The sequence below is a fragment of the Astatotilapia calliptera genome, chromosome 23 (assembly GCF_964374335.1).
Source record: "Astatotilapia calliptera chromosome 23, fAstCal68.1, whole genome shotgun sequence".
In the NCBI taxonomy this organism is placed as follows: Eukaryota; Metazoa; Chordata; class Actinopteri; order Cichliformes; family Cichlidae; genus Astatotilapia; species Astatotilapia calliptera.
In genome coordinates, this window is record NC_137443.1 from 16,498,596 (window position 1) to 16,525,684 (window position 27,089).

At 38.8% G+C, this 27,089-nt stretch overlaps 1 protein-coding gene across 1 annotated transcript in view; it reads right to left on the minus strand.

The window, feature by feature from the left end:
• The window catches only part of naaladl2 (N-acetylated alpha-linked acidic dipeptidase like 2), a 480,620-nt gene that overhangs the window by 151,551 nt on the left and 301,980 nt on the right, over positions 1-27,089 (minus strand). Inside the window, exons 11-13 of the mRNA XM_080297617.1 lie at positions 18,483-18,575; positions 9,322-9,509; positions 8,937-9,065 (exon numbers count right to left, since the gene is read on the minus strand). Of these exons, the coding sequence (XP_080153743.1) occupies positions 8,937-9,065; positions 9,322-9,509; positions 18,483-18,575 (410 nt within the window). The remainder of the gene's footprint in view (positions 1-8,936; positions 9,066-9,321; positions 9,510-18,482; positions 18,576-27,089) is intronic.

The following is a 27,089-nucleotide window of genomic DNA, read 5'->3' on the forward strand; positions in this document are numbered from 1 at the left end:
TTCGTTTAGATTCAAAAAACAACTTTTGAACCTCAGTGTTTCTGTAGGCAATACAGAATAGAGCCCACATGGAGGGGTTTAAATCACACAACAGTAACTTGCCAAGTGCACATATACATGTAAGATCCTGTAATTCCAGTTACACACACACACACACACACACACACACACACACACACACACACACACACACACACACACACACACACACACACACACACACACACACACACACACACACAAACAGTTGACCATTTCTTTGAGAGAGGGAAGATGAACCATTTGCCACTGTGGTCTTTTTTTCACTCTAACAATGTGCTATCCACTGGCGACCATTTGTTTTCAAATAGGGGAACCTGCCACAAGCCACCCACACTCCAGCTGCAGACAAGACCAACATAAATCTGAAACAATACCCAATTAAAGCACAAGGTCCTCTCCATTTGTTTTGTATTCTTCTAGCCACCAAAGCACCACTTGTATCTCCCTTCCCACCTCTGTTTCTCATCCTCTTGACTTCTCGTAGTCCTTCGACCCCCTGTTGCCCCCTCTCCTGGTATAAATCCCCTACAAAACGAGTATCTAGTTTTATTATAATTGGTTCCCAAGCACCCATTCCAAAACTATCAGTGCAGCAGCATCTCGGTTTGGAAGACAGGTCCAAGCAAAGTAAGATAAGTAGCAGGTATTACAGCTGTTGCACAAACAAGATAAATGACATGTGTAGACCTGTTTGTAAATACTAGAAGGTGAAAAGAATACCTGGGGCAACTCAAACACACTTGAGATGATGAATGGTGTGATAGACTGTGCCAGAGACACAAATGCCAATGAATGGACAGGTATGAGGCAAGGGCAGAGGAGACAGGAAGGTAAATAAAAAGTATACACAGTGGAGAAATGATTTGGTTAGTTCAGTGGCACTCTGCAGAGTTGTAATGATGCATTTCGCTGTTTTGATTTGTTACATGTAACAAAGCATTGGCTGAGCCTGTCTGGGACCAAAAAGGCTTTGTATGCAACACTCACATGGCTAGATGAACATCTTGTTAATAAAGAGTGTACATTTCTAAGAAAAACAAAAGCATTATTTACTTATTTTTACAGTTTCACTATACATTTATCTACTAGATCGACTAATGAAAACAACAGTGAAGCTTAAAAGGAAAAGGGGAGACAAACAGGTGATATATAAAATCTTAATGTATAATGTGGCCTTGTTTACATCCATATTAATATTATTATTATTATTATTATTATTATTATTATTATTATTATTATTATTTAATATACGCAATGATTTTTTTTTTTTAAATAAACCATTCTTGACAGAGTTCCCCAAACCCAGCATATATAACAGCATATGTGCCTAGCACCCACTCAACAAGAGTTTTTGTTGACTATGAGTATAGGAGAAGCCATTTCAAATATTATATCAAACTCAAATTCAAACTTGTAAAATCAATATCCTATGATGTGATTTTCAGTTTTCTGTGCTCCACAATCTGCGCAACTCGAAAGATTTGCTGGAACCAGCCTCCCCAGAGAGAGAGTAAGAGAGAGGGACGATAGAAATCAAAAGTAGAGCTAAAATAGATTAAATACTGGACTCAAATACAAAGTAGACAGATTAAAGTAAATAAATGGCAACACTGCTCTGCATCTGCTTGAGGTGCATTTACAGTAGGCAACAGTTTTGTGCCATGTTCACCATTTCCAAATTCAAATTCAAATTTTTATTCCATGAAGTAGTTTTTAGAGCTTGTTTCCTCATATAAAGTTTGTCAACATTTTAAAATAGAAGATTTTGACACACATTGATTCAGTTCATTTGACTATGCACAACTGTCTTAAGGTCCTACCACAAGCTCAATCAGGTTGAAGTCTAGACAGGGCCTTGTTTTTCTGATCAGAAGACAAATCTATGACATGGTTTTCTACAGCATCATGCACCTCTTTCAGTCTGGTACAATAAGCAAAGCAGTGAAAACCGAAAGTCCATAAAGGTATGGCCAGAGAAAAGAGTAACTTTGATCCTCCTGGGTTATGTGAGCAGGTAATTAAATTATCCTCTAAGTGAGTGGTTAGATTGTTGTTTTTTTCAAAAAAATCGCTTTTCAGGAGCTAGTCCAGCATCTGGACAGGTAATTATTGCAGGTATGGCTAACGCCCCATAGATTAGAGTAGGTGCATGGAGCAATGTGTCTGCAAATAAATTATAGGTAGCGATATTTATAGCACCACCAGTGTCCCATTGGCATTTACAGTATACACATTAAGAATGACGCCAGAGCAGAGAGTACTGTAAAAACAAAATTTGTAAATGAAGCTGTGGCTATAAGTATGAAACGCAGAAGAATGAAACCTGACAAAAAACGATGACTTTTATAAATCCAAGCAGGATACGTGTTAACATGTTTCCTTAAAGAAGATCAAAGGTAAGTTACATTCTCTTTGTCTCTTTTAAGGCACTGACAGAGGTTGTCTGCAGCTTCATTACAGCCAAATGTGACAGGGCCCTTTTCTTTATTTTAGATTAGGGGATTAAAGAGACATTGCACTCATATCCATTTGTGACCTCCTGTACCTGAAACTGATTAGTAATTTGCAAGAAGATAAATCTTCCCTGTGGATGAACGACTTCACTCTAAAAAAAATTATACTAAGCATCATAGCCTGAACAGACAAAGAGAGCATGTAGAGCAGAAGTAAGAGAAAGATTTTAATGAGGAAAATGAGAGGTTAGGGAGATGCAAAGCCTGCTGCTCATGAAAGAGAAGGTTAAGAGGTGATAGAAGGAAAGTGAGCAAGGTGGGGAGAGGGTTGTAGTGCTTAAGGGACAATGAGAAAAAACAAAAAAAAAGGGAAGAGGTGGTGGTGGGGGTGGAGGAAGGAAATGAGATAGAGTAAAGATGAGGTGTGTTTTTTCAAAAGGCAAAAGTTTTCAGAGTTTAAAAAGATGGTAGAAGTTGGGAAGAAGTCCGCGAGGGCTGATCATATCTGCAAAACACCCCCAGGTTGGAATAAAGAGACAGTTTGGAAGGCTGAATCATTGAGCTGGTATACTTAATCAGCAGAGTGGCCAATGCAGATTGTATATGACTGTGAAGTGTGGGATGGGGTGAGAGGGAATATTTAGCTCATATTAGGAGTGCTATCCTCCCCCTTGCACACAAGCAACATCTCAAAGAACAGTCAAAGTCTTGCTTTTATTGTGGCGTTTCACACATGTTTTAACTTTTATGTTATTGATGGAAATGAAATGAAATAGTCATGGTATAGGTGAAAAAGGGTATTTGCACACATGAAGGCTAAAGAGTTAGGGAAACAAATATCAGTCCCAAAAGGAAAAGGAACAAAAGCAAAAAATTATATTTTGTTCTACATTACCATGCATATGTCATACAGTCATCATTGTGACCAAAAAGTAAAATATGTTCAAACTGTCAGCATAATGGAATCAGTCAGTGATTACATGAAAAGAGTGAAACAAAGGACTATAACAGTAAATGTAAACATGCTAAAGTGACACTGTTTTAACTGCACTCCATGCTCACGCAAACTATTGGTAAGATGTGCATTTATTATGTTTACGGTACTTCATTTGAAGTTCAACATTCATAGTATTATGACTAGGGATGGGTACCGGTATCGGTTCTGACATAAACGGTAATAACCAGACCGAAAAGCAGCGCACATTTTGGTGCTTTATTTCGGTGCTTTTTTTCCCTGAGCTGTGATACACTTTAGATTCTAGCCAATCATTTTACGTTTCCGAGGATAGTAGGCGGGGCCAGGTACGTACGTTCTTTTAGAGCAGAGCTACAGATTAAAAATGCCCAAGGCGAAGTGGTCAAAACTCTGGCTGTACTTCACAGCAAAATATGCAAACTCAGCAGCCTGCAACAAGTGCTTTAAGCTGATACTGTGATACTGTCAAAGGAGGTAACACCTCAAATCTGATGAAACACCTGGTGACGCATAGCGGTTTTTTTAAAAGCCGAGAAATGCGCCGTATTTGATAGCTTGCTGTGAGACCTCACACCGAGCACATCTACTGCGGGTGGGTTGCCTGTTATCGGGCCCGGAGTTAGCAACATCCCCCAAAAACCCGAAGAACAGAGTCCTGGCCCCTAGCCCTGCCAGTGTAGCAGAAATGATGACGGATGATGATGGCAGCAGCAGCCGTTCTTCTCTGCGTGAGTAGCTTAATGTTGTTCATGTATAATTTACGTTGAGTAGGCTAACCACGTTATTACATTAATGCATGTAAGGTGAACTAGCAAACACCATCATAGCTACATGCGGCTGTCCTCTTGTTTGATGGCAGATACTCCCTTCACCCTGGCCAAAAAGGCTAAAATGACCAAAGAAAAAGTTGAAAACAGTTAAACATGAGAGGTTTTTGGACAAAGTTTGTGTTTTTTCCATTGTTTAAGCACTGCTTCCAGCCAAGAGTGATACCATATATGCCCTATAGCTGCAGAAAAGGCTAACATTGTTATCTTTTTACAAAAAAACAGCTGAACATGAGAGGTTTTTGGACCAATTTTGTGTTCTCCATTCTTTAAGCACCGGTTTAAGCACCGTTTAGGCCGGTTTGGCACCGGTATCGGATAAAACCTAAACGATACCCATCCCTAATTATGACATGGTTTTATTTAAGTGTATGTCAGTGAAGTTCAGTACATTACTCAATATCATGGTTTGTAAAACACACACTCACACACACCAGTCTACTGTGTCTATTTCACACTTTTCCTCTCTAAAGCTTGAAATGGACACATGCAGTTGCAATACCGCATGCAGAAGGTGGAGTACCAGGAGGGGTAGATAACGTATTTAAAGCCCATAAGTTGCTAGTGAGTAAGTAAGGTAAGAAGTACATTCAAGGGTTCTTCTATTCCAGAAATTATTAAGCTAGATGGCTAATATAGATTTACATGTAAATGTGTTTAAACGCTAACAGGGAAGTAACGGAAAGCTGTTCCATTGCTCAGTTCATGGTGCAGAAACAGAGCGAGTATTAGTAAATAAGTGAGCCCTCTGTGATTTATCATATTAACAAATAAGCTTTCATTTTCAGACTACCTTGGCCATCATAGGATATAGCAGAGTTAGAGAGTAGTGTGAAGAAACTTTTAATAACTCCTTTAACACATTAGCAAAGAAAACCCCTGATGATTGAGAGGGGATGCCAGCTGCTGCCATGTCTGGCTTAATAGAAAAGGCCAGCTGAATAGGTGCAGGCTTCACCTGCATTTTCAGATTAGCAAGAAAAAGTGAAAAAGACTTTGGTTTGGCCAAATATAATAGATTTAACAAGCTGCTTTGCTGATACAGCACCTTTATTTTTCTGTTATTGGTTTATAAACAGCGCTGGAGAGATTGACATTTATCAGTGCCACACAGTGCTTAAAACTTTTAATTTACCTGTGATCTTTTTATTTTATATTAATAAACTTTTTTTCTTTTAATAAAGTTGTAGCCCTATTTTTTTGGAGGTCTTTAAAAGCTGTTTTTAGAGACACTACAACCATATGATTTTAAAAAGGTATTCCTGTAGAGTAAACAGAATATAAAGTATTTCAACTGAGGTCAGCCCTAAAGATCTGCAGCAGTAATATTGATCCATAGATCTACATAACACTGATGGGAAACATTTTTCTCATATTTCTAGAGAAAAATTACTTTCTTCTTTGAAACTTTAAATAAAATTTGTCAGTAACTCAGCTTTACATGCAGTGAGGTATATTTCACAGTGTGATATCGCTACTTTTGCTAAGTGGTTCAGGAAATGGCAAATATTTTAATCACTGTAGGAGGGATACATTTTATAATTCAGACAGGAAAAGGTGAAAAGTTCCAGGGAGAGTGCAGCATTTATAGAAACAATAAATACAGGAAGCACAAAGTCATAAAATTATGTGTTTTGTTTTTATAATGGGATGGGCGTTGTGTCTACTACACCACTGTATTACTCTTGATATATAAGCATTCAGTTCTTTACCATTTATAATAAACTGATAAAGACCTTGTAGTGGTGGTTTGCTTGTTAAAAAAAACATCATTAATTAAAGAATTATCAGCTCCAATAAATGAACAGGTTAATAATCAGCTGAATTCTTGTACAAGTGTGACAGGTTGAAGGACTACTGCATATAAAACTGTTCAGTTAATACTAATTGATATCTGTTGATATAAGGATGAAAATAATGTAAATATGGTAAGAAAATTGCTAAGAGTTTATTATTTTTCATGTTATATTAATGGCTTTCATGTTACTTAAGAGAACTACAATCTATACATCTCTGATCTGCTAGTAAGCCTTTTCTGGGATCGATTAGTAGTGTCTCTGTTCTCCACCAGGGGGCTTTTGCGCATTCTCCTCACTGCAATAAACTACTGCATGAGAGAGACGCAAATCATAATCACTCTCGTGATTCTTTTCCCCGTTTTCAGGTAAAAGTGTTTAAAAGTTGATATATTTCCAATGTGTACACTGTTAAGATATTTAAGAGGTAATCCTTCATTGTTTTGTAAGCCTTAGAAGCATTATATTACAGTTTTGTGCACATATACGTGGCGGTTTTGAGCCTCAGTTTTGTACTGTGTAATGGCCATTAAGATAACGGCAGGAGCTAAAAACGATTGTCAGCCATTTTTCCAGGAAACCTGCTCAAGTATATGTATAGTAAGCACTTTAGTATTTCGGTTTATTAGTTAGTGTTTTTCTTCCACCATGTGACATTTAGCAGTACAGAATGTGAAACGTTTCTCTTCATTTACTGCATTTACTGCAATAAACTACTGCATGAGAGACGCAAGTCATAATCACTCTCGTGATTCCCCCTGTTTTCAGGGGTGTAACACAAGCAGTTGTAGCAGTTGCCCAAAGCCTTTGAGAGATGTCTCGCTTAATCTGCACCTGCAAGGCATCTCTTCCAACTAATTTCAGGAAGAAAGAGAGGGACCTTGGTTATGTAACATTTTTACACCATCTATTTTACTAAAGCTGTTATGGCTTCAGTTACCTGTCTCTCACTCATAGTTCAATGTAGCTGATTTGGCATTAGGGTCTAGCCGGAAGCATTTTCCAACCAGGCTTTAAACCCCTGACGTCTTGTTTCAAAGAAACCGAGGACACCTGTGAGGCATATCCTTAACTAATTTCTGCAAGGCAGAGGAGGATCACATAACGTTTTTATCCTTCTATTATACTAAACGTAAGGGAGAATTATCATAATGGATGTGTAGAATGAGCATAAAATTACTCCATTAAGAATGGCCTTCAAAACAAGGTGGCAGTATTTCATGTCAACATCTGGCCATCTTTATTCTTAATACCGAGCTTGCTGAAATCAGTGTGTCTGCCTAAGAGTCTGCTAGCAGTTGTTCCTGAAGCCAATTTTCTGAGGAAAACTTACCTCAAAAAACATCAAAGCAGAATTGAAAATATTAACATCCTGATTAGTGACGGGTAATTACAGAGAAACAAAGAAATAATAGAAATGAAGAAGCAAAGTAAACTGAAATGTGGTCATATAGTGAGATGTTCTAATTAGTTACAACAAGCCTGCTGTTGTTTCTTTACATAGTTTCAAAAAAGCACCAAAAGATCTCCAAAAGTAGCATTAAGATGCAACGGATCCTTTAGGTCCTTTAAGTTGTGAGTTTAAAGCTCTAACACAACCACTAACATCCTGTCACTGGTTTGGTTTGTCTGTAAACTAGAAAATCAGTGATAGTTCTGCGATCTGGGAGAGGCTCCAACTCCACAGCCATGAATATTTGGTCCTTGTTAAAGTTTAGGCATTTACATCTGCTCATTTCTCCATAATGAGACATCGAAATCTGGCACATGCTTTGATGAGGGGATAACGGGGCGAACGTGGCTCAAGAGTTGGGAGTTCGCCTTGTAATCGGAAGGTTGCCGGTTCGAGCCCCAGCTTGGGCAGTCTCGATCGTTGTGTCCTTGGGCAAGACACATCACCTGTTGCCTGTTGGTCAGAGGGCCCGGTGGTGCTAGTGTCCGGCAGCCTTGACTCTGTCAGTGCACCCCAGGGTGGCTGTGGCTACAATATAGCTTGCCATCACCAGTGAGTGAATGGGTGGATGACTGGATGTGTAAAGCGCTTTGGGGTCCTTAGGGACTAGTAAAGCGCTATACAGACAGACTATTTAATATGGGTATTAAAACTGATACTGATGCAGAAAAGCATTGATGAAAGCAGTGTGTTATCCAGAGAAGACCTTCTATGAGCACTTTTTTAAGGGTTGAAATAGATAGAAAGTTCTTTCAACAACAGTTACAAAAATAAAGAATATGAAAACTGCTTTTAATCATGCATGATTGGAGCTTTAAGATGAACTGATCGTGGGTAATCTGGATGTCTGAAGCTTAAAATATTTTTTAAGTCATTCCTTTATAAAACAGGGAAAAGTCATGAAGTATTAAGCTGATAACATACAACTTAGTGGGAACTGTGCCTCTAGGAACTCAAATAGAAAACAAGATTAAGTCTTATTTACTATACTTTACCCTCTTAGGGTTAGAGCTTGCAAAACAACATAGTTTTAAAGTAACAGAACCGCCCTTGAAACCGCAAGGGTAATCTCTAATATGGTGCTTAGCAGTTGGTGGTTTTTAGCAGACCTTTTCACACAAATTTCAACATTAACCTGGCAAAATCGCAGCTGTGGCAGCAGCTGTAATTTTGAAAAAAAAGAAAAGAAAATGCCAGTGCTTTATATCCTTTCACTGAAATGAGGCGATTATTCATTGCCATATTTTAGGTGAATCACAGTGCTGCTACTACTAATATTGAGGGATCCCTTATAATTTATATGGTGTATGTTGTGAGAACACTGGACACTATAGCAGGACATCATGTTGGAGTGACAGTAGCAGTACATGGAATCATAGTAATAGTTACCCTCTGTATATCTGAGGTGAGCTGCAGAAGAGTTGGTGAAGCTGTAGCTCTGAGAGCTTCCGTCCCTCTAACTGGAGAGTTCAGGCTGACATAGGCCACTGCACTGCTCTGCAGAACAACACTGTTATCCTGAAAGGAACACATAAATGTACACCACACACCAGCTATTATGATTTCAATCTACTATAATAATCATATAATTGTTGTCATTACACTCATCACACCATCATAATTAAGACCCAACCCCTCACACTCCTTTGACAAGAAGTGTCGTCATATTTCTAGTGATTGGTGTTCATATATGTTGCCAGTACTTCTATTTTCAGACATTTCTACCCTTGACCCTCTGACATTTAATAAAGCAGAGGCTCTTGTGTTTGCTGACCTTTCCCCACTCATAAGATCCAATGTTTCCCAGGGCTGAGCCTCCCCATGAGCAAAACACAGTGGTACGGTCTGGTACCCATCCGCGTTTGGTTTGCTCTGTCAGTGCTGCAATCAGTTGATTCATAATAGCTGAAGTCCCGCCTCCATGGTCGCTGTCATGACGACTACCAACCAGCACATAGCGATCTGAAGATAAATAAATAAATAAAACAAACAAACAAATAAGTAAATTAAAAACAGAGAAATCTTTATTTTTTTTCATCTCTGTATAGGTAGATACTCAAAAATTTATGGTGAAAAATGAGGGATGCTACACAAACTCAAAATAAATAAGGTAAAGGATGATATACAAATATGTGACAACCACACTTTGCACGATGGGGTGCACAATGGTCTGGTGGTTAGCTCTTTTGCCTTACAGCAAACAGGTCCTGGGTTCAGAGCCACAGGCCAGCTGGGGGGCTTCTATGTGTTTTGTGCTTTGTACTATTAGAGACAATGTTTCAATCATGCTAAAAGAATATGTCCATAGGTGCACAAATGCACACAGATGAGTGCACCTACTGTAACAGGTTTATTTATCCTCCCACAATTCACAGTACAAGGTCACTCGCTGTTTGATGGACCTAATGTTGAACACATGTTGTATCACTGATCATCTGCTCATAAACAAACTCTCTCTCTCTCTCTCTCTCTCTCTCTCACTCACTCACACACACACACACACACACACACACACACACACACACACACACACTGTACTTTAAACAGGTCTCCATCTGGGTAATATTTAAATCCCATCATCCTTTTTGACCTTTTTTCCTTCAGTGGCTATCCATTTAGAGTTGGTTGTATTTAAAATAGACTGCCTATTGGAGCCCTCTCCGGCACCTCACCTATTGACTCAAAATGGCTGTCATTCGTCACATAGGCACATATTACGGTCAGGACCTGTTCCCCTGATCCGAAGGCAAGGGTTACCAAGCCTCTCATCCACTGGGAAAAACCTCAATGTATAGGCAGTGAACCAGGGAGATACAGCCCCTTGCCCATCACCAGACTCAGGGAGAGTGGGGACACTACCTGCACTGAGTCCCCAGTGGACCATGTTCCACACATCCATTGCTGAAGCTCATGCAGGTAGCTGCAGCTACTCGGGTATTGGTGCCTAATAGGGGTAATTTTGTTTTGCCAGCCTTAAGATGACTCAGAAGGTTGAAGCAGAACTCAGAATCTCTAGAATAAAGGGGAAGAGTTACATAAGTTTGCATGACCCATGGAACCACAACAGGCACATCAAATTCAAATCACCAAACTGTCCTTAATTACTATAAGAACTAAACTGCTGAACTGAGAAACATGGCTTTTAAGGATTTTGTATAGGAAGAAATTTGACTGAAGGGTGACATTTCTTATGCTAATGTGCAGATACTTGTTGGTAAAAGGCCCAAATATGTCTCTCCATCTTTTTGTGTTAAATTATAGACAGCAGGGATTATTTCAAGAAATCAGATACACAGCACATTATATAGCTAAACCGAGAAAGGGGTTTTAAAATGAATATGTACAAATGATGTGACTTAATAATAGTAGCATAAAGGCATTCACACAGTGTCTTCCTGTGGTTTACCGAGGTAAGAAAGTCACTTGCATTCACACATGAATGCTTCAGGCTTCTTTGTATGCTTTGCATTTTCTACAAAGACAGAGAGATGAGTATGGATGCACAAAGCAGAACTCCTGCAGGCAACAAGAAGAACAGAGCAAACCTCACAACTGCAACACAGAGCACTGATGACTCTGTCTGAGAAAAGAGGTGCTTAGAGAAGCCTGCTAGCTTAGCCCATGACAACATATTATTACATTATGTGGAGCTTCCTGGGTGAATCTTATGAACAGCGATTAGCGTAAAGTACTTTAAATCACTCATACGTGAAAGTGTAATTTACTTTGTTCATGGGTATGTATAGAGGGAGGAGGAGATTAATATATCAAAAGCTAAATTAATTTTTCATAAGAAACCCTAATTAATAAACACAGACTGAAAATAACATAAAATAACATAGACGTGATGCCCTTAGGCTAGGACAAATTATTATTGGTTCAGCTGAAACTAACTGTAGTTTAGTGCAGTAAGTCAATGGAGGAATGTTTTCACTTGCATAAATACATGAGCTACCAACCATGTTTTATTTTGTTTTTTGGTGCAATTGATTCTTGGTAGAAGTCCTCTAACATTTGCTACAGTTTTGAAATTTGCGAGGAATTTTTCTACATTGGCGACATGGTGGCAGAGTGATTAGGACTGTTGCCTCACAGCAGGAAGGTCCAGAGTTTGATTCCACCACCTGGCCAGGGCCTTTCTGTGTGGGCCTTTGCATGTTCTCCCTGTGTTTGCGTAGGTTTTCTCTGGGTACTCTGGCTTCTACCCACAGTCCAAAAACATGCAGTTAGTGGGGTTAGGTCATTTGGTAATTCCAAATTGCCCCTAGGTGTGAATGTGAGCGAGAATGGTTGTTTGTCTATATGTATTAGACCTGTGACAGACTCTCGACCTGTCCAGGGTGTACCCTACCTCTCACCCTTTGATAGCTGAGATAGGCTACAGCCCCCCGCGACCCTGACAACGATAAGTGGAAGAGAATGGATGGATGGAGTTTTCTACATTAGCAATTTAGCAATGTAGGTATCTTGAGATTAGGTGGCCACTCAAGTTCTTTATCTCATATTTCATATGCATGAGTTTTATTTATTTATTTCAGGATTGTGTTGGAATTGTATAGCTTCGGGCTTTTAACTGAGGATCGTGGGCATAAGCTAATATTTCTGTGACTATACTTTACGTTTTATCCATCCATCCATTCGCTTATCCTTTTCAGGGTCGCGGGGGGCGCTGGAGCCTATCCCAGCTGTCATAGGGCGAGAGGCGGGGTACACCCTGGACAGGTCGCCAGTCTGTCGCAGGGCCAACACACAGGGACAGACAACCAGTCGCACTCACATTCACTCGCACATTCACACCATTCACACAATGGCAATTTGGACTTTATGTTTTATTTATACAAAAAGAATTATATTAAATTATATTTATTTATACAAAAAATAATTTCCCCCAGGGATCAATAAAGTATTCTGATTCTGATTATTTGGTCATATTTTGCCTTTAGATTAACAGTAAAAAGTATAAAGTCATGATAGCTGTTCAAAGCCCGGCTTCATAGTAACTGGATGAGACACTAATTAGTACAAATGTGTGACACTTTTGTCACACAACAAACAAATAAGCAAACAAAAAAGCTGCAGTTCTTTAGAATAAGAACGTCTTCACAAAGTGAGTGCAATGTTATAAGACTCCTACGTAAACCCAAACTTTACAGCAGAAATAAACCTTTTTATGTGCATGATGGACAAAAAAAAAATCACAGACACGACTGATTTAAGTGGCAGGTGATGCCGATAAGGCTCCTCTTAACACTAGGAAGGCCCAGAGCCCAGCCATTTGGCTTTTCTACCTTTAAAACCCGGAGAGCAGCCAAATGGCTTTTAGCTAAGCTTTAGCTTCAGCCAAGTGGAAGCTAAATTGGCTAGTCATTCATATGTATATTAGGTTGTTAGCTGGGAATTCTGGAGGGAGGGGAGTGGGGGTGTGTGATTGAGGGCGTGGGGGAGCTGCTAAAAGCTGTGCACTTACTTTTGTGTTTCATCTTGATGCATTCTCAATCATCCAGGGAAATAAATCTCCAAAAGTCACCAACTTGGAGTGTTTCAGTTTGCCATCTTAGGGAGAAATCAACACACATGGGTGTATGTCCTTTGTTGCTGACATTTATTGATAAAAACAGTACAAAAAATCAACCATTTGTACACATTTTTACAAATAATTATAAAAAGTGACTGAGTACATTTCAACATTTTCAGCAATCACTCACAATCCTTTTACCACATGTGTATCTGTTGCAGTGAACACATCGCACAGTGGCATGATTGTTCTTGCAATTGTGTTTGACCTGACACATGGCTCTTTTTCCAGGGCTCGGTGTGGAGGGTTGTGTCAAAGGCAACTGTTCTTTTCTTGCCTTCTTCGCAGCTACATGAGAGTGAGCTAACTCCCTTGCAAGCTCCACCAGGAAGTCCACCCGTCTTTCCTTCGTCCTGGAGCATGCTTGATACAGCACATGTGCATTCAGTGCTGCCATGTCAATCATGTTATAAAACACGGCAACTGGCCAGCGCCGTGTTCCTCTGCGGACAGTGTACTCCCGAACCATCTGGTCCATCACATCCACGCCACACTTTGTTTTGTTGTAAAGGGTGACAGTGTTTGGCTTCCTTTTGGTAGTGTTATCAGTCTGAACCACGCCGTGCATGCTGCTAAGAATGTAGACTGTCTTCTTCCGTTTGGCCGCATACGCCGTCAGCGTGGCAGCAGAGGTTGAAAACACCTAAGAAATAAGATAAATTGTTATTTCCATAGCACTTTTACACACAATGAAACACATAAACATAGAACCACAAAAGACCTGCAACATACCTGAGTGGTGAATTCATTGTGATCTGTCTGTCTAGTGGATTGAGGAATTTCCCTGCGACTCTTGTTGACTGTGCCGAGGATGGTGGTTTTCCGTCTAAGAAGTTTTTGCGCAAGTGAAAGCGATGTGAAAAAATTGTCCGTGGTAACATTTCTGCCCTTGTCTAGGAATGGTTCCATCAGCCTCATTACTACATTTTCAGAAAGTCTCTCCCCAGTGGGACGACTGGGGTCCTTGCCAAGATATGGGAAGACATTGCAAATGTACTTGGATTTTAGGTCGCAAGCCACCCAAAACTTGATCCCAAACTTGTCCGGCTTACTTGCAATATACTGCAGGAAACAGCACCGAGTCTTTGATGGGAAAAGCTGTTCATCAACGGTGATATGTAGACCAGGGTTGTAGCACGTGATGCAGTTGGTGACAAATGATCCCCACAAACTGGAAATTGCAGCGAACTTATCAGTCTTTGCTCGATCACTGCGGGTGGACTTGTCATCAAAGCGTAGGTGTTGCATGATTTCTTGGAAGCGGTTTCGTGCCATAGTTCCAATTATCTGTGGGTTTCCCAGGTTTGCTGACCAGCAGTCATTTAGAGATGGAACCCTGGTAACCCCCCGCAAGATGACAATTGCAATAAATGCCATTAGTTCAGGGAGGTCCATGAACCAATGAACATGCTCCGTTTGCTGTGCATGTTGAACAGTCCATTCTTGAATGCTACGAAGCATGTCAAGAGTGATGAAACACAGGAAGCTCCGAAGGCGACTCGTGATATTTCTCCTGGCCTTAGCCGTTGGCTCTCCATCTGCAGCGTACGCTTCTATTGGGGTGAAAGGGAGACAGGTCCCCACCTGTTCTTCACGCCACACTGTGCCATCTTTCGCTGTCTCAGTCCCCAAACAAGCTCTCTTTTTAGGTGCAGAAGCAGTCTCCTCATCTGCAGTGTGAACAAATTCAAATTGTGAGCAATGGGAAGGTCCAGTATCTCCTCCTCTGTATCAGAATAATGTCTGAAATATCTTACTTACAAACTACATCCACTTACTTATTTGAAATGAAATAGGAAATAACATGAAATGCAACTAACCGGAAGACTGATCAGACAGCTCTGAGTCCGAATCCGGCTGAACTTGTAGGTCTTCTCCATCCGAGTCACAAGGGTCGACTTCCCTCAGGATCATTTCCAAGGCCTGCTGAGTGGTGAGTCTTCTCTGCATTTTCTTTCCTTGGAGAGGAGGTCCGTACACCACAGAATTCTTCAGGGCAATGAAGGATTAGGCTAAGTGTAGTGAGATTGTATCATATATATAGGGCTTGGCTTCCTGATCAATGCTCCACTACCAAAAGGAAGCCAAGCCCTGCCACCCTTTACAACAAAACAAGGTGTGATCACATTGATGCCACAATGGACGACTGATCAATGCTCCACTACCAAAAGGAAGCCAAGCCCTGCCACCCTTTACAACAAAACAAGGTGTGATCACAGGGCTTGGCTTCCTTTTGGTAGTGGACAATTGATCAGGAAGCCAAGCCAAGGTAAATGCAGACTACAGATACCATGGCAGTGCCAGGATTGTGAGTGATTGCTGAAAATGTTGAAATGTACTCAGTCACTTTTTATAATTATTTGTAAAAATGTGTACAAATGGTTGATTTTTTGTACTGTTTTTATCAATAAATGTCAGCAACAAAGGACATACACCCATGTGTGTTGATTTCTCCCTAAGATGGCAAACTGAAACACTCCAAGTTGGTGACTTTTGGAGATTTGTTTCCCTGGATGATTGAGAATGCATCAAGATGAAACACAAAAGGAAGCTCACCGCTTTTAGCAGCTCCCCCACCCCCTCATCCACACACCCCCACTCCCCTCCCTCCAGAATTCCCAGGTAACAACCCAATTTACATATGAATGACTAGCCAATTTAGCTTCCACTTGCCTGAAGCTAAAGCTTAGCTAAAAGCCTACCAGCCATTTGGCTGGTGGCGGGTTTTAAAGGTAGAAAGGTAGAAGCCTGGGACTGCCAGTGTTAACCATGTGTCTGATGTTGGTGCTTTTTGGAAAATGTTTTAATGTTATTTTCTGACAAGTAATATGGATTGCTGCAAAGACATATGTACTGTTGTAACAGTCCATGCAGGTAATCCCTGCTCCAGTTCTAGTGCTTTATTTAAATGCTTATTTTTGCTATGTTACTTAGCACACTGTAGGCACTAAGGCACTGGACTCTGTGATGTAGCCATATAGTGTATGGATGCAGCTTTTTAACCAAGCTTCCCAGCCTTAGCTAGTTGAATGCATGTGAATGCAGATGTCTGATGCAGTCTTTAACCACTCAAGTGCCTAGTACAAAATCCATGTTGTCTGCACCTATATGTAAAAAGGTGTCAAACTGAATATTTGAAGCACAGCACATTTTGAAGTCGCCATTTCCAACATGTTTGCTTGGGGCTGCATATAAGAAAGGGCAACTTTGGACAATGCCTGAAACTGATTCTCCCAACATTGTCCAGGAAGGCAACCAAATAAAATAATGGAAGAATAATCATAAAATGTGCTATTAGTGAGCAGTTGATAGACTTTCTACATTTTTGTTGCGTTCGAAACAGTTTGAACCAGCTTTATACTATAATTATATACAAATCTAAATCTATGAATTCATTTCACTGAGCTATTATTAGAATATAAACAGTTATGTCCCTGGAGTATTCATGTAACACTTGTGTTGAACCACACTGGCTCAAACTACAGGGCTGCTTTGATGTTACAGTGTGCCTGTTTGGCAGATTTGTTATGCTGCTAGCTGTAGCTGCGTACAGCATTATTTAAGAAAAACAGCAAAGAGTCATTCAGAATTACCCATTGCCATCATGCATGAATATTCAGTCTGTTTAGAGTTAAGTGTGGAACAGACATATGATGAAACCCCCACAACCAGTTATAGCATCACTCCTTCCAGAGATTTGTGACCCATATTATCTGCTTTAGTGGGCCATTATGCCTGCTTAATATTACACTGTAAATCAGCAAGATAATTTTCCACTACTGAGTGGGCAGGACAGGTACAGTAGCGTGACATTGGAGGAAGGCTGTGTGGATGAGGCAAGGGCAAGATAAAGAGACAATTTAAAAAAGGATAGGGGTAGTTTTAGCTAAGAAGAAAGAGCCAGGGTTGACATTTAAATATTAAAAGACCACAGCATACAGCATGTTTGAAATGGGCAGAGTTAACAAAGCCTTGTAAATGGAAACAGAAAAAAAAGATACGTCTCCAATGGTCCATTTTCAAAAGTCTTTGCCAACATCAATGGGCAACTTTTTGAAATAAATAGATGCAAATGGCAGACATTTAAGAAACACGATGGTTGACATTAAGAGAGCAAAAGGCAGTTAATGTCTACTTTAGTCAACATTAAGGTGGTTAATGTCTACTTATCAGAGCTTAACCACCTTTGGATTCACGGGATGAAAATGTAAGTGTGATCAAATCAAGTTAAAGCTTCTATTATTGTGTTTTGATCTAATGTATCCATAAAAAACGTGCACCTGCATCTTCTGAACCTTAATATGTGTTTATAAGAATCACTTTTCAGGTGAAATGTAACCTAAATTTAGATGGATCTGAAATAATGTTATAATCAAAACTAATTAAAAGTAATGTAAATACCTAGAACTATTAGAATCTAATCGATTCTAATAGTTCTAAAACAACACTTCTAAGTGAGAAAGTCATGCATTATTGTGATCCCTGTGCTCACTACATGTGGATAGAAGTGCTGTATGCAAGGAAAATAATAGGCAATGCCACAGTTTATTAAAGAATTTAAAAAAAGAATATTTTCCTCACTAATATAAAATATTTGTTATGGCAGCCATATAATTCAATTTGAGTTTAATTGTGTTTGCATTAAAGGTGATGTCATCTGGTTATTTTAGTCATCAAAACGGTTAATTTCACATGGAAAGGTAATATAAATGATTATTATTATCTTATGTATCAGAAGCCAGTGGTTCATGTTATGTCACTGCTACAAAGTGCTAGTCTTGTCTAAATACCCAGTGGTTCAGTTGCTCAAGAGCACTTTAAGAGAAGTCATTGTGGTTGTCTCATTTAACCACCAGTGAGAATATTTCTGTAGCACAGAATGTGCTTAGTTTCTATAATTTGCTCTTCTGCTGAGACACAGATGTGGATAGCATTGATGGTGGGAAGCAGAAACTGCTTCCCCATTTACAGGATTAGTGGCAAACTGAACTAACATGCACTGTTTGTAGCCTCATTTATGATGGCTATGAAAGTGGTGTTGATATTATCATGGAATTTTCTGCCAGTAAGAGAATACAGATGTTTCCAAATTTCTCCTTTAATCTTTTTTTTATGATTTCTACTGCTTGTTTAAAGCCAAGCACAGACAGATTGAGTTGAGGAATGAAAGCCATATTTGGGGACTAAGTGCATTATGTTGCAGCAGAGCTAAGTAATACAAGCATCATCAAGAAATCATTACCTTTTCTGTTAACGAAACAGGAAAGAATACAAATGTAGCTAAAAGCAAAGATAGAGACAGAAAAATGCTGAGATTGTGTTTTAACTTTAAGGCAAATCTGCAGTGGCTTTGTACAAACCTGGGTTCCTCTTTCCCTTCAGATATCCCACAACGTTGTAAATTTTCTTGTACGAAAACTGGTTTCCAATTGTCAGGGTTATCTTCTTGCGCTCTAGGAAAAAGAAAGAAAAAGACAAATTGTAAGATGAGTAATTCTGAATTATTATTGATTCATAGTGTGACGATACTGGGAGATTTTCATTCATAAGTTTTCACTCAGCAAAAAGAAAATATATTTACATAGACAGAACCTGGTTTGAATGCTCTGTTCTAAATCAAATGTGCCATGGGGGATATTACCACTCTGGAGTTCATTATTATTAATCTCTGTAGGTTTCTTCCTGTTAAATGGTAAGTTTTCCTGCCCACTGTCGCCAAGTGCTCATAAGAGGTTGCATGATTGTTGGGGTTTCTCTGTATTATTGTGTTTTTTGTTTTGTTTTTTAAACTTGGAATATAAACAGTAACCTTGCAGTCATATTGAGGTGACTGATTTGTGATTTGGAACTATATAAATTAAATAGAATAGAATTGACTGTGCAGGTTCTCAGTCATTCAGGCCGTGGTAGTCTAAAAGGCTTGGAAAGAAAGCTCCTTGGACCGAACTGATTTGAACTAAACTGAATTGACTTTAATTACATTTTCAAGCTAAAAACCAAAAACAAAGTAGACTGACGTAAAATAAATTAAATCAAATGAACGTTGTGGTTAGTATACCCTATAGCTATTGCTTAGGTTAAAAACAGCCTTCAAATTCAGAGTGAACACAATGAAACAAACCACCTACCAATCAGCAGTTAGATTTTATGACATTTTATCTACCTTTAGGTTCATATTTCTTTTTAGCAATTACACATCTAACACCTTGTGGAGGAACTGATGTATTAATTACATTCCTTGACAATGTTTTCTCTTTTTTCTTCTCCTCTCCTAGATTTTTTTTGTTTTTGCTCCACATCGTATACATTCAGATAGTCATCCTCGTTCTTCACCAGTGTCCCACCAATAGTTTTTAGACTTTAGTCACAATTGTTGAAATTATCCTTTTGTGCATTGGCAGTTCCAAATAATTCATCTGATTGGACAAACTGCACTCTCAGAGTGCGGTCAAAGTGAAATATCACTTGAACCTTTAAGTACTTCATCACTCCACTTTACAGGTGTCCTAAAATTGTTAAGTTGTTTTCCAAGGGTTAAACTCTTGATGGTTGTCAGAAGGGAAGGAAACACACAATCTTCAGGAAACTGGAGATCAGAATGCATTAAACTACTACTGTTCATCTGTTAGACTGCTCTGTCAAACCCTCTCATAGAGCGGTTGGTTAGAGTGGCATTAAAGTAATTACAATAGAGTCCATTTGTGTTTTTGTGCACTCTGGTGTGTCTGGGTTCATTTGTGTTTACTTCTATGTGTATCTTTACAAGGACACATTGGTGTTGGATTCTTTGAGAGAGAGACACGATGTGTGGAAAGTGAGAACATTTGCTTGTCTCTAGTTGCTAACACGTCTTGCAGGGCTGTTTGAGGGTTAAGACTTCATGTTAAGGCAGGGTAGCGGTTTTACACGAAATCATGATGTGAGGGTAGATGACTAGGGAATGTGTGTGCATGCACTTGCATCAATCTCAACCAGTTGGAAAGTAAAGGTAATGAAAGGCAGATATAAACAATATTGCATAGAGCCGCTTAAAAAAGTACCTTATTGGGGTCTTGTGACTTCCTTTTAGGCATTTTCATCATATATGGGACAGTGAGAGAGTGTTAATAGGGGAGTATGTAAGGAAAGTCACATATTAAAGTAATAATAGAAAACTAAATGGGATTTTGCACAGACTAAAAATTTAATAATAATAAATTGTCAGCTCAAAGTTCCAATTTCAGTTTATGCTAGATTGGAGATTATTATTTTTATGATTATGATGTTTTTGTATTTACAGCTCTATCAACAAACAGCAACAATACATAAAAATGTGAAACATAACATGACCTTCGAAGACTTTCATGTGATAGTCTTAAAGTGCAACTGGCTCTTGTAAGAAAGGCAAAAAGACCACACTTAAAAGCACACACAGATGGCCATATGATGCATTTGACAGAGCAGTCACTAGATATTGTGTCTGCCAGCTCAGCTGCCTTGCTGGATGGCTGTGAGCTCTTGGGGGGCTGATGGCTGGATATCTGAGGGAAATACAGAAGAAGTGCCAGCAAAGATGCGAGCTGGGGCTCAAACTGTGTGTGACAGAGGTCCCCTGCCTACAGCACTACAGCATGACAGCCCACTTTTCCAGTTTCACTCCTGTCCTCCATCCCTCCCTCCCTGCCTGTCTGCTTGCCCTCTCGCTCCTGTTTAATACATTATAAAAATTCACTGCTTTCTCTCATAGGCGCCACATAACCCATTTATCACTTTTGACATTGGCACAAATGACTATGGCTAAAGAGGAGGGATGGAACATGTGGACCGTTTGTGTATTCAATCTGCAAACGCACAGAGAGTAGGGAGAGAGATTTGTCATAGAGTAATTCCCCTCATGATGAATGGGTTTACAGATACGGCTGCTTCTACAGGTAAGAGGTGACTCTAAGTTAAGTTTTGAGAGTTGATGAAAATATTTAAAGGGACAATAGTACATGTTTGACTTCCAAGGGCTAAATGAAATGGAAATGCCCTTTTCCCCACAGAATGTGTCCTGATTTCAGCAAATATAAAACTCAAATACACTGTGATGTCACCAACAGAGCTAAGCTATTTAGCACCATTTTATCCTGGAGGATTGTATGAATTCCCTATCACAAGCAGTATGGCAGAATAAAAAGCAGCATGTTGTTTTAGTGGTAAGAGCTGTTTCCTCAGAGGAAAAGAGTCCTGGGTTCAAACCAAGGCAGAGCTTTCTCCCAGAGGTTTACCTTTGTAAATGAAATTAACCTCCTAAGACCCAAACTCCTTCACGACATGCATTTTTAATTTCTCTTTGATATTTGGGCATATTGGGGCTCGATGAATGTAAATACAAAGAATTACCAGATATATATATATTTTTTTTACGTTATTTTTGTTTTTAAGAAAAATGAGAGCCACATGAGGATATTCTTTAAAAATTTGATAGAACAGTAGCAGTATAATGCCCTTGTAAGTGGATCTCAGGCCCTTGTAGATCAAAATTGAGTATTTTGGTCTAAATAACCCAAAATGTGATGTCCACATATGTGGACGCCAGGTCCTAGGAGGTTAAAGGAACCAATGTGCTCAACCTGTGCATACTTTTACTTTCCCCACAAAATGTAGCTTCTGTATGATCAAAGGTTCATGAAGACTTCAAACACATGTAGAACATTACCTTTTAAAACAGCATATACGACTTTATTCCATTTCAAGTTGGTCGAGACAGTTAGTAGCACTGCCATGTCTATACTCGAAATACAAAATCTAAATTACCTTAGCGGCAAGGCTAGTCTGGCTCTGTCTGTAGTTGGGAAAGATTACCAGTGCCACCGATACTGCTCAAAACTAAACTGTAATCAGATTGTTTGTGCTTGTGAAATTGTTTTACACCAACTAATTCCACACTTGTTCAGGATCCTTGGAACTGCATTTGAACACTCTGGGTCTCCTCTGGTATCACTCATGGCTGAGTTGCCGACGGGGATAACGTACTGCAATCCTTTCCTAAACCTTGTTAAGTGCTTTTGCCATCTAAACCCTAACCCTAAACCAAACCTAATGGGAAGTGAAATGAAATGTAACTAAATACACAACCAAAGCTCCTGTGACAAGATCCTTGGTCTCCCGCTTGACAATCTCATAATTTACACCACTTCGGCTTACTAATGCTGATTTCCGTAACTCTAGGACATCTACTGCATCTCAGCCTCTTTGATTAAATGGCAGAATGAGACATAGTAAGAATAGGTGGCAGATATGTACCCTGGTTACAGCGCCATGGTGTATTGGTAAAGACATAAACTCCTAGTAATGGTAATGGTCTTTTAGTAGCATTGTAACATTGTGTTACTCTGACTACTGGATAGATTTATTAGACAAACTTATACTTAGCATTACATAGAATTAAAATATGTAATAAATTTTTAAGGCAAGAAATAAGAAAGAAACCATATATGCAATAACAAAATACATCCATACATTCTACTACTTTAAATATATAAACTAGATAATTAAAAAAAGATATTATGTATAATCTTATAAAATTGTCTACATTCAGAAGCAACTAAGTGCAATTCTCTGCTGGGTATTAAATGCATAGTTGAGAGGAAAAAGCAGCAAATGAATGTGGGAAACCTGCACATAGCAATCAATAGCAGTGTAATTAAAGGGCCTCGGAGTCCTTTATATAAAGCCATTTTAAGTTGCTCTGCTTCACTCGCCTCTCCCTCTGCGGCTTTGCAATGTAATTTCCATGGAAATTTGGTACACTTTTGGCATTTGTTCTGAGTGGGAGACAGGATAAAACAGAGTGAGAAAGAAGAATTGTACATATTAGAAAATTAAAAGGCAGACAAAAAGACTTTTAGATACCTCTGACTTTGTTTTTTGCTTTTTTAATCAAATACAATTTTATACCATTAATAACTGCAAGATGAATGTGTGGTGCTGTCAGTATGTTTCTGTGTGCCCATGAGAGAGGGAGGATTTGGTCCTCATTTTAGAATTAATATTGCAATATTAAAGTCTTATTGCATATCCAGATCTATCTTTACATGTATGGAATCTCTGAACTGTTATTAAATAACTAAAAATCTATTTTAAAGATTACAATAAGAAAAAACAAAGACCTAGAAAATAACGCACACAAAAGAAACTGTATAATCATTCTAAGTTTTAAAAATACTATATTGCATTGTATTATAACAGGATGTAATACTTTTCTGGCTATGTAATGAAAAGATCTGTTATATAATCACAGAACATAAAGTCTAGCCTTTCTAGAGGGTATTAAATGTAGAGTGTAGCAGAAAAAGCAAGTTAGAGAATTATAGGAAACCTACTGTAACTTTCAGTAGAGGTGTAATAGTGCCTTTGGCCAAAATAAGCGTGAAAGAATAATAATAAAGGAAAAATAAAAAGTGCAGAGTTATAATATCAGTACTGTTCGTTGAACGGAAAGGACACATTGCAGTATTTACTCCTATCTAAGTAACATAACTTATATGAGTTTTTTTTTTTTAAAGATTTCTGTTTGGCTGTAAAACATTATTTTAGTTTCCTTTAGCATTTATATTGCTTATAGTAACTTATATAAGAAGACATGATTATATGTAAAGCATGTTGTTGTGGACTTTCAAAGGGGACTGTTGCTGTTGTCACTGATACGTTGATATTTTAGGGCACTTATTCTGTTACCACTCAGGCACATTCTGCAATGCCAACTTTTAACCTTTTCAAAATGATGGAACATATTTCTAGACTTATTAAAATGCAATGCACTGCCATTTTCACAAGTAAACGCAGTCCTATCCCACCAATCAGTAGAAAAGGTTTCAGGATAACCGTGTTGTAAAATATTTTATAGTTCTTTAAATTTTGTATTTCACTTTCAATAAAAAATGAAAACATCTCAAGTCTCAAGTCTATGTTTTTTTAAACTTTTATTTTACATAAGCGTATCTTAGCTGTGATATATGCCAAGCTTAGATCGGAAGAAGAAAAAGCATTTAGCTTCAATTTAAAAAATAAATAAATAAGTAAAACGCTGTATATGAGCAAACACAACCAATCACAAGTACACCTTCTGGGTCATTATATATCAGAAGGACATTATGAGTCATTGTCACATCTTTGTCAGTATCTGCAATCATTCCATCTGCTAATTCAACAAACACTCCGGCCGTGCAAAGATTCTGACTTCAAGTCCAATAAGATATATGAACATGCATGAATGCAGAAAAGTGTGTGAAAGTGTGTACTTGCTGGCATTTCAAAGTGTAAATGTGTGTGTACAATTAATCAGCCTTGCCAGGGTAAACTGGGGCTTGCAACAGGCCTTAGAGATAGTGATGGACTAGCTTGGTAATTGTCTGGTCAACAGACACACCACTCAGATAGAGTTGGCGCCAAAGCCCCAAGGCCCGATTTAGACAGCGTGTGCTCAGTGAATTAATCAATCTTTAAAGGGCACAACACATGGGGGAAGTGACATCTATCAGAAACACACACTCACACATACAAATACATGGCCACAGACTACAGAAAAGTACCAGGTATTCATTAACGTATTAATTAACATGAGCAATTAGAGATGCAAGAACGCAAAGAACAACAATAGTTTCAAACTAAAATTCAAACAGGAAGCTAACTGGAAAAAAAAATAGGAAGATTTTAAATCTGAAATTTGACATAAAGGACCAGCTGGTTGGTAGTTTGCTTGTCAATGGATCTTTGAAAGCCAAGTCACCTCCAATGTGCCTGAGTATGCGTATAAGTTAATGTTAACAAGGTGCTTAGCTATAGATGTGTGATATCTATAGCTTAGCTATAGATATGAAATGGGTATCAGGAGTATTTTCTTTCTAAACACATTTGCTACAACTATACATTTCAAAATGGTAGCTATATGCTTATAAAATAAACTGTCTGGCAGATGAATGCTAAACATTTTGAATGTTAAAAAATTTTCTTATCTGCTATGTAAAAGGCTGTATTCATGAATGCTTTTATGGCAACTCAAGAATATGAAGTATGTGGGGTTATAGCAGATGGGCTTGCATATTGCACATTTATTTATTTATACATTTATTAACATCTCATTAACATATACAGAATAAGCTAGTGTCTTACACAGATCTAATAAAATTAGATCTTTAATTTAATATATTATAAAAGGAATAATCAAGCTGGACACCACTTTAAATATGCACACATTTAAAAAATGCCAACATACATGCACAAATTCACTCACACGTACATTGCTAAAAGTACTGTGAGGGCAACCACATCATCTCGTTAAGGTCTGGTGAGCTCCATGGAGGGCCCCTAAGCAATTAACCAATGGCCAGCCAATATACCCAGCCTTAATTGAATGGGAATTAAAAGAGAAAATAAGGAGAAACGGAATTAAAAAGAAAGAGAAAAAAATGAAAGGAGGCAGACAGATGGAAACAAATGATAGTGGGATCCCAAGAGTGGTCAGAGGTGCAGCCAATCGATTGGAGACAGATTACATCTCTCTCGCTTTCTCTCTTTGTCTTCCCTTTTGACTCGCTCCCTCCCTTGCAACTATTCTTTCCCTCTTTCTGCCTCATTTGAAGTAATGGAAACACTTGAAAAAGAAGCCTACCTTGCAAAACCATTGGCTCTACAATAAGATCAGTCTTCGAAGATGCCTTTCTTCTAAGAGCAGGGACAAACACATGCACACAAACACTCACACACATTCAAAATGTCCACTCGAAAACCAACAGTACCCCTGCCAGAACTGGAACAGCATCTGACACACCATTTGCTACACTGAAATCATCTACTGTTTTGCCCAGTAGAGACCTAAAAACAAATAACTGAACCAAAATATCTACAAACTAAGACTCGTGGTATAGATTTTCAGGGATTCAAAAAAAAATTATGTTGACTGCAATACTCAAAAGCACCGAAATGTTTTAAACCTAATGAGTTTCAAATTCACAACTGGAAAAAAAGCAATAAAGTGAATGTGGTACACACATGCCCAATCACTCAGTCAATAGTACTCATGTCTTTGGCCACTGGGTTTTAGGGGTGCATCACTCCATCAGGCCACATGGGTGCATAAACGTGATGAACTGTGTGTGGGCTGTGTGACTGTTATCTGTGCAACATTGGAAAAGGGCAGAATGCAGTGTTCCATTCAATGACCAGCTGCTTGGATTTATCGAGAAATAAATGGAAATAGACAGACCATACACACGTTCAATAGGGGAAGCATGTGGACAACAAGAGATGACGACTGAGCAGAGACTCAAGTGAGAGACAGAGGGCTCAGGATAAGAAAGTGAGGGAGCAGAAGGTAGTGTTGTGATAGGGAACTGTAGTAAAGACACTGAGATAAAAAAAAAGGATTTAAACTTTCAAAAGCAGGAAAGAAAGAATTTTCCATTTATATTGTATACATTTCATTTTATATACATACTCACATATACAAAATGCTTCAATAGAGTACAAAAGTGGGAACACACATGTACCTCAATATGCCAATGAAAATATCCGTAGTCCTGCTTGTGTAGTAGTAAAGATGTCAAAAAACATCACCGCAGTCATAGTAGAACAAATGGCAAATTTGAAACTTTTATTAGATCAGTATTATCAGATCTGTGGCCATGTGTTCTGGACATTTGGGTGAGAGGTGCTGACCCGTCAACTGATCAACACTTGGTGGATAGCCTGTGGGACGCGGCTCAGGCAGTGGATGAAGCCAAAACTTGGGTGTGGGAGGAGTTCGGAGATTTTGACTGAGTCATGCTGGGCTTACACTGTGCGATTTTTTCAGTCGTGCGATTCAGCTCCTGCTCAAACTGTACGATTGACTCGCAGGGGTTAGAAGTTCACAGGTCACGATGCAGGGTCTCACACTATACGACTGATGCGACCTGAATGCTCACACTGTGCGTCCATAAAATGAAGGTTATAACAGAAATTCT